This window comes from Microtus ochrogaster, chromosome 2, assembly GCF_000317375.1.
Source record: "Microtus ochrogaster isolate Prairie Vole_2 chromosome 2, MicOch1.0, whole genome shotgun sequence".
Taxonomy (NCBI): domain Eukaryota; kingdom Metazoa; phylum Chordata; class Mammalia; order Rodentia; family Cricetidae; genus Microtus; species Microtus ochrogaster.
In genome coordinates, this window is record NC_022010.1 from 70,373,381 (window position 1) to 70,382,361 (window position 8,981).

Sequence of the window (8,981 nt, forward strand, 5' to 3'; positions counted from 1 at the left end):
TCTGGGTCTTTACAGGTGTACAGGGATAACCAAGGGCTGTCTGGGTCTTTACAGGTGTGTACGGATAACCAAGGGCTGTGGCAGCAGCAGCGGCAGCAGCGGCAGCAGCAGCAGCAGCAGCAGCGGCGGCAGCAGCAGCAGCAGCAGCAGGAACGACCTGGAGGAAAGCAGTGCACTACTGCACAGCTCACTCAGTGTCAGTCACTGCTACACCTAGGCATAGATGGAGTCCTTCCCACAGGCGCACAGGCAGGGGCAGTGCAGCTCCTCCTGACTACACAAGGTCACAGCAGGCTTGAGTAGGTTGTCCAAGCCAGTTTTCACTGGGTAAAGGCAGTTGAACACTACAGGTTCCAAACCCGTGAACTGCTTGGCCAAACCTTATTCAGGAGAAATACCCACAGAGGAGAGCAACTTCCCTGCCCTGTCTAATCCTGAGAAGCTCAAGAAGAGCCATGGAGGCACCAGCACCCACACGTCAGAGCCACTTCCTGGCCCACCGGGTCGTGTGTAAGGCATAGAGTTCCAAGCTGACTTCTCCTGAGCATATTTGGAGGGATGAAAGCACCCACTCTCAGCAAAGGAAAACGCCGTATTCTCGCTGTGTAATGGCGATAGCACATCCGCCTTGCATGCATTTATTCTCAGTGCTATGACCAGTCCTGTGGCCTCACCAAGCAAATGTTCTAACCCTGAGCTACATTGAGCCTTGAATTAACTTAATTTTTTATGCTTCTCAGAGAATCACAACGCCTCTGAGAGAACATTTTTTTTAAATACTTTATTCTTATTTTATGTGCATTGGTGTTTTGCCTATATGTATGTCTGTGTGAGCGTGTCAGATCCCTGGATCTGGAGTTAACAGACGGTTGTGAGCTACCATGTGGGTGCTGGGAATTGAACTCTGGTCTTCTGGGAGAGCAGCCAGTGATCTCAACTCATGAGTCATCTCTCCAGCCTGTGATAGAACTATTTTTTATAAGCTTGTGTGTCTTTTATCTGCCGGAAGGGTGCCAAATGCTTCCTACCACAGGGTGTTTTGCAGCCTCCTTCATGGAGCAGACAAGAAGACAGAGCTAAAGCCCACCTGCTGAAAGAGACCAAGTGACTGCCTGGTGCTCCTGCTCCCGCAAAACCAACTGCTACAGACCTATGTGTGTGTCCCTCAGACAACTAAGCCAGAAGAAGAGTGGATTTAACAACTGCTCGATATGAAGGGAAACACTCGGCAGCTTCTAGAAAGTCTGGCCTGTACCCGGCTAAATGGTGCAGCCTCTTGGCTCACAACAGAGCAGCTATGACACAGAACACACATCTAATGCTAACCCCTGTTTCTTCTTTGAATATCTCCCCGAGGCACACAGCAAGCACCCAACATGCTAATACCACTTGGCTAACTTCTGCGGCTAAAACACGACTTTTCTGAGATGGGGTTTATTTCCAAATACAGAGAAATCTTAGGAACCACTGTTGGTGGATGGAGGTGGGAGGGAGGAAGAGAGAAAGCACAGGTACTTCCAGAAAGAACGCTCACACTGGGGGTTAGTTAAAGGCAGCAGGGCCTGGGAGGCTCAGCAAAGATCCCATTTGTAATATGGCGAGCATCCCAGGGCTCATGCTCAGCACTGCCAGGCCAGCAGCGCTTCCTGAAAGGAAGACTCGGGCACTGGGGGACCTTGGGGACATGAATCACCTCCGGACTCTCCCTCTGTGAAGTGGGTATCACAAGAGGGCCCACCTTCATGTTGGTGGCGTGGAGACACATGAGGCATGCAAGCCACCTGAACAAACTAACTGCTGGGCAAAAACAGCAGGCAGGACCTGTCGAGACGTCTGCCACCCAGCCCAACAAGCTGAGTTTGACTCCGAGGACCCACATGGAAGAGAGCCGACTCCTGAAAGTTGCCTTCTGACTCAACATGTACACTATGACACGCACAAGGACCTGTGGGAGTACACACACACACACATGGTACATGACACATGTAATAATATTTAGAGAATAGCAGTGAGTGTGATGGTATGTCTATAATCCAAGGACTTTGGAGGCAGAGGCAGGAGGGGATGGATTCAAAGCCACCTGGCTACACATGAAGTTCCATCCCAGTCTGAAGGGTACAGACAGACTGTCTCAAAAGCTCCAAGGCAACAAGACCAACATCCCAATGGCTGGGGTGTCCTTTCCATCCTGCTGCCTTAGAGTTACAACAGATACTCAGGCCACATCTGAACTAGCCACTGAAAGGCTGCATGGCCTAAGAACGCGCTTGGCTCTTTGTTATCCTGGCCTCCTAGCCAACACCCTTGACCATGCAATGCAGTAGAGGGTGGGGGAGGGTAGTCTCTGTCCTGTTATGGTGCTCAGGTGACTAGACATCAGATCTGATAATGAAGGGGTGTCAAAGGGAGAGAAAACTTTCCTCAACAGATTCTCAGGGGCCATAGTGTATGTGCAAGAAAGGTCAGGGGTCACAGTGTGCATGTGAGAGGGGTCAGGGGTCACAGCGTGCATGTGAGAGGAGTCGGGGTCACAATGTGCATGTGAGAGGGGTCAGGGGTTACAGTGTGTGTATAAGAGGGGTCAGGGGTCACAGTGTGCATGAGAGAGGCCCTCTAAGAAGCAGAGTCTTTATTTCATGCTGAGATGTTCTCACGTAACAGAGGGGCAGCTTGCTCATGCTCACAGGGTCACAGGGTCCCTTCCCAGGTGTAAACCGAGGCTCACTAGCGGTTATGACACTGGGATGAAAAGTCTTGTGAAAAGTGCAGACGTGCTGAAGGCATACGCACCCACAGCAGGAGTCGGAGCTTCTTAGCCTACTGTGCATGGCAGGAACCCTGAACCATGCACTTTCAAGACTCGAATGCCGACCACATCTGTGTTTAAACTTGCCAAAACATGAGATCCCCATGTGTGCCGGCGGCAGTGGCTTTCCCCACTGTACCTATTTCGGGCTTGTCCAGGAGACTGACGAGGATGCGGAAGGGCTTCAGGTATGCGTGGTGGCGCTCCTCGATGTCAGTGTCTAAGAACTGCTGATGCAGGATCTCGGCCAGAGCCTGTGGGAGGGTACGGCATCACTGGCTGTCTTTGGTTAAACACTGGGCGAGAATGAGGACCATTCCACAACACGCACAGGTCAGTCCTTCAAGGTCATAGTCAGTGTCACTCTGAGGTCTCACAGAGAGATGCACTGAAGAACTCTGAAAAGAAGCTGGAGTCTGGTCAGTGTAGAGTTGCCTAGCATGCACGACGTAAGCAGATACAATGGTGCATACCTGTAATCTCAGCATGTAAGGAGGCAGAGGCAGGAGGATTAGGAACTCACAGTCATCTTATGCTACATGGTGAGTTCAAGGACAATCTGGGAAAAGTGAGAGAGTGGCTTAAACCAAACACCCAAAACAAAACAAAAAACAGGAAGGGAGGGAGGGAGGGAGGGAGGGAGGGAAAGACTGCAATAAGAAAAGTCCTGATTGTAGTCAAATTTCCATTTTCAGAAATGTCCTTACCTCAACTAAAAGATCCTTGGAATATTTCTCAAAAAAAGATGAGGATTGGTCTTCAGAAGAATTTGAAATGACAGATTCTGGCACAATGGTATTTCCTTTAATGTCTGAACCTATAAAATAATAAACGCCACAGGCTGTAAAAAGACCTTGTGTTTCATAGGGATACTGTATTATGTAAAACACTCATGCTACAGTATTTTAATAAATAGAGCTCCTTCAACAGAAAAGTACAGTCGGATCTAGACACTTTCCCCTGTTCCATGGAGGTACATGCACAAGGCAAGTGTCCTACAACTGAGCTTTGTATCTTCTGACAGTGCCATCCTGGCTAAGGACCAGGAGGAGAGAATTCATTCCAGCGGGCAAAAGTCTGGTTTGTGCGGATCACTCGCTGGCCCCTTCTGCAGGATGTTTCTAAGACTGGAACACAGATCATTTTCACACCACCGTTTATTGGTTCAGCACTACGTGACATCAAGACAGACTGCCTTCCTGGCTGACTACATACCTTCGTTTTGGGCCTGGGATCAGTTAGCTAGTGATCAATTAGCTAGATCTTCAGGGCAAAGAACAGTCTCGTGATATAAGCAAAAACATGAGGTCCCAAGTCACAGCTAAGCAAGGCCTAGAGCTTTCTCTACACACAGTTCTTCCTTTTAGTGGTTTTTTGAGATAAGAATTTCTCTGTGTAGCCCTGGCTGTCCTGGAACTCATTCTTGTAGACCGGATTGACCTCAAATTCAGAGACCCACCTGCCTCTGCCTCCTGAGTGCTGGGATTAAAGGCGTGTGCCACTGCTGCCTGGTTAGAATGCCATACTCTAACCGTGAGCACCTCTCACAGTCACCCCTTTCTGGAACCGCCTTTAAAAGGAGGCTAGAGAGGAGGACATCCCGTGTTAGGAGGCTCATGACAGTCTGGAACTCCAGCTCCAGGGAAATCTGGCAGCTTCTTTGGGTCCCTGTCGGCACTATACTAACATGCAAAATACCCTCAATATACCACACACGCGCGTGCACGCGCATACACACACACACACACACACACACACACACACACACACACACACATTTTTAAAATCTAAGTTTTCCAAAGTGAGCTGGAGGTTTCTGAAGCCCAGGGTTTATTATCCCCAGAACCATTTACAGAGGGCTTGGGCTATTTACAGATGCCTATAATCCTAGCACTTGGGAAGTAGAGGCAGGAGGACCAGAAGTACACCGTCATCTAAGACTCTACTGTGAATTCAAAGCCAGCCTGAGAAACATGAAATCCTATCTCTGAAAATAAAAAATCTATCAGAAGCCTTAATTACTCATCTTAAAATCCATAGTCAACATCCTTACGATGACTTTTGCACATTTATAACTAGGGGGAAGCAATCGAAGGGCGCCCTGACCTTAGTGTGGTAAGATCCACAGCCTGAAGGTTAAGCAATGCTGTGGAGGAGTTGGGGGCTCAGCGGTAGCCTTATGCCCGGAAGCCTCCCAACCAACAGCCACCACAAAAATGCTACTCAGAAATTGTAATGTCTCCCCCGACCTCCGCCTGTCTTCACGTGGGTTTTACAATATTCTGGGGATTTTCTCCACACAGAGCTTTGCCCCATGAGTGTTCTTTACAGAGCACACACGACAGGCTCTTGCCTCCTCCACCAATTTCTTTTTTGTACCAAGGATTGGACCCATGCCAGGGAAGCTACACCCTTGTCCGAGCTTAATTTGATTTTGAGATAGGGCCTTGCTATGTCTCCTCCTAGACTTAAATCCTTACTGTCCTTGCCCTGTGGCTAATACAAATGTCCCATCATACCTGGCTTTTAAACAGGCTTCTCATTAAATATCATTTAGCTACAGATTTTTGGTATTTCCAGCTCTTAAAATGGAACTCAGCTGGAACTTTAAAACCCCACTCACTTCTTTTTTATTAATAAATATTTATTTTATTTATTTATTATGTATACAATATTCTGTCTGTGTGTATGCCTGCAGGCCGAAGAGTGCACCAGACCTCTTTACAGATGGTTGTGAGCCACCATGTGGTTGCCGGGAATTGAACTCAGGACCTTTGGAAGAGCAGGCAATGCTCTTAACCACTGAGCCATCTCTCCAGCCCCTCACTTCTTTTTTCTTTTTTTTTTTTAATTTTTTCTTCTCACTTCTCTTTTTTAAAAGAAAAAAAAAAGTTGCAGATAATCAGAGCCGACCTCAACTGCCCAGGGCTGTATTAGTCATGGCGGTCTTTCCACAATTCATGACTCAGAAACACCACTCAGGCCACCCCTTAGTCCACAACCAGCACTGGGGCTCACGCTCACACGGTGCTTAGTACCTAGCAACCAGGCGTACAGTCTTCTATTGAGAGACATGTCCCTTCTCAGCAGGGTCTGGGTGGCAGCAGACAGAATGTGTATGATGTCACGTCTGAGCAGAGGGATGGCTCTCTCATCAGGATCCTATCGGAAGGACAGAGAAAGCTTACCTTAAGGGAACGCTGAGTAGGCTTCTGACTTTTCACATGCGGCTCTACTTGACCATCCACTCCCAAAAGATGGCTCTCAAAAGGCTGGCTGTCCCCATGCCGCCCACCAAAGCAGCTGATCAAGGTCTGCCTGCTGGGTAGCCAGCTCCTCAGACCTGATGCACTCTACCCTGGAGAGAGACTACGGTGTGGGGAGCTAAGGAAAGTCACCGGATTCCCAAGGTCCTCCCAGTGTCATCTGAGCAGTATAACTGCCGGGGAGAGGAGACTCTCTTCTGTGAAGGTTGTGAATCTCACAGGGGGATCCAGGGGAGTTTCTGTGAGTCTCAGCGATGCCAGGGTAGGCCTTCCAGGATGATAATGCAGCTGCCTGCCTCTGAGTCACCAATGTTCCTGTTAGTCCCCTAACAAAGCCATTGCTTCGCCAAGCTGGGTCTAGGTGGCATCACTCTCTGATATGTCGATACAAACACCTGCCCTTGGCTTCTGAAGTAACAGGAAGTGTCCAGAAGGGTAAACATGACTCACCAGACAGGTATAAAATGGGAAGAAAAACAGAATGATTTCCAGATTATTCCTTTGCACAAGAACATTGGCGTCTAGCAGGGATGCGCACAGTGACTTCACCTGAAATGACAAACCACAGGGCTGATCCCTAAGTGACCCGGCATCCTCTGCCGGCTGCTTCTGTGCAGCCACAAAAACTAGGTAGAGAGTGTCCTCTCTGAATACAGACAGGAGGGTACAGATCACAAGCTGAAAGCCATGAGGCTTATGGGAAGGCATGAGGTCATGAGGCATGGGGGCCAAGGGTAAGAGGAGAAAGTAGGGAGTGGACAGCTAAGAGCAGACTAGGAAACTCCGGAAGTGGGACTGTATGAGCCACATACCACAGAAGCACAGGACAGGCGTGAGCAAAGCCATGTTTTTCAAAGCCACCTCTTAGTGACTGATAAAGACGTGGTGATGTGGGTGGAGGGAGCTGGTGGGAAAACTGCTGGTCCAAGGGAGATGTAGGCAGGAGAAACAGGGCCGGGGAAAAGGAGAAAATGAACAGGGCATACACATGGGGCAGGAAAGCTGAGATTGTCCACATCCCTATCACAACCTAAGGGACTCTTCAATTCTATCATGCAATCCCAAGACAGACCCTGTGGGAAAGTTCTGCCAATCCTCCGAAGACAGAAATTTCTGCTCGCTACACGTTGTAACCCATTAATTTAATCTGCAAACACTAAACTCAGAGTGTGGGTTCTCTACCAGGGGGTGACATACAGCATGCCATCAAGCACAGGGCCATGGATGGGGAAAGATAAACGTCTGGGGTGCTCACGTTACCAAGTTCATGGCAGTGCTGTAGCTGTCAGGGTAGGCAGAGACCCTTGAAGGGCCTGGAGAAGGAAGCTGGGGAACCCTGGCATGTAGGTGTGAGCGCAGCCTGTTACAGAATGGTGCCCATGTGGATGTATACCCGTTGGGCGCCAATCTGTAACACGAACGGGGGCCTGCTTGTTGGGGTTTTTTGTCCTCCCACCAGGTCCCCCACAACTGTTTAGTCCTAAAGAAAATCACACATAGGTCTCCATAAATTATAAGCTGATTGGCTCATTAGCTCTAGCCTCTCACTGGCTGACTCTCACATCTTGATTAACCCATTTTTCTGATCTATGTTAGCCATGTGGCTCAGTACCCTTTTTCAGTGAGGCAGATCATATCCTGCTGCTCCGGTGGTCTGGGCATGAGTGGGAGGAATCAACTTTCTCCTTCCCAGAATTATCCTGCTGTCCTTGTATCATTTCTCTTCCCGTCTGGTTTTCCTGCCTATATTTCCTGCCTGGCCAACCAGCATTTATTTAAAACGTGATTGACAGAATACAGACAATTCCTCCGCACCAGCAGCCTAAGAGGACCAGGGCAGAAAGGACAGGACCATGAGTCATTGGGACACTAGAGCAGGGAGGAGCAGTTTGGACATGAATAATGAGGGAGTGATACGGGCAGGGGAGGAAGCAAGACTAGAGGCACAGCAGAGACTGCTGGCAGCGGCTTCTGAGCACCTGCATACAGAGCCATGGTTCAGCGAGGAGCCGGGGCAGTAGAGTTGGCTCTGTGGTTCCCAGCACCCATGTGTTCCCAGGGCTCCACCTTCTGGCCTCAGCATGTGCCCATTCATTTTAACCTAGCTCTGTCTCTTTCTCCATCTCTCTCACACACCACTCACAAAGAATTCTCCCAGAGGGAAAGGCCATGTCCATGTCTCAGGGGGAGCAAGGCACCTACCGTGAGCTGGTAATCGGTACCCAGCATGTACTTATGCTCCTTGCCTGGTGAGTCCCGGCTGATGTGGCTCACCACGAACAAGGAGGCAGGGAGGCGGATGGAAGGGCTTGTCAGGACACTCCCCCACAGGGCGGCATAGAACACCTCCCGGCCCACGACCAGAGACAGTCTCAGGAGCAGGGCATCTGTCCTGTTGGTGAAAGATACATTTCAGGGTTCCTCTCTCCTTGTGAAAGAGCAGGCTCTCACGGGCTCGCCCCTGACCAGGACACCCCATCTTCCCTTCTGTCACTCCAAACGGCTATCATGGCTACACTGCTGGACTTCCCGCCCACCCACTGTCACGCGTCACACGAATGTGGCACACTGATCACATCTTGGTTCTGGGGATGGGCTTGGTGGCAATTGCCTTTACCCACTGAGCCATTGTCCCCTTTACTCCATTTTAAGTAGATTTATTTTTATTTATGTCTGTGTGTCTACATGCGTGTATGTGCATTTGTTTGCAGGTGCCTGAGGAAGCCAGGAGAGGACACTGGATGCCCTGGAGACGGAGAAAAGGTAAGCCACCCAACACAGAAAGTGGCCGCAAGTGCTCTTAACTGCTGAGCCATTCCTCCAGCCCCACACATTGAGTTAATGCATGTGTGTGTGTGTACCTGTGTATGTAGTATGTATGCTGCATGTGCTTGTGTATGTGTGTGTGT

General features: G+C 49.5%; 1 protein-coding gene across 6 annotated transcripts in view; it reads right to left on the reverse strand.

The window, feature by feature from the left end:
* Dop1b (DOP1 leucine zipper like protein B) overlaps window positions 1-8,981 on the reverse strand; it is a 110,492-nt gene that overhangs the window by 71,565 nt on the left and 29,946 nt on the right. For all 6 annotated transcript variants that reach the window (XR_003378215.1, XM_026786542.1, XM_026786532.1 and 3 more), the window contains 5 exons: window positions 8,275-8,464; window positions 6,523-6,621; window positions 5,845-5,968; window positions 3,514-3,623; window positions 2,946-3,060 (listed from right to left, as the gene is read on the reverse strand). Coding sequence is in view for 5 of the 6 variants with exons in the window: in XM_026786542.1 (XP_026642343.1) it covers window positions 2,946-3,060; window positions 3,514-3,623; window positions 5,845-5,968; window positions 6,523-6,621; window positions 8,275-8,464 (638 nt within the window). In the remaining variant the exon portion in view is untranslated. The remainder of the gene's footprint in view (window positions 1-2,945; window positions 3,061-3,513; window positions 3,624-5,844; window positions 5,969-6,522; window positions 6,622-8,274; window positions 8,465-8,981) is intronic.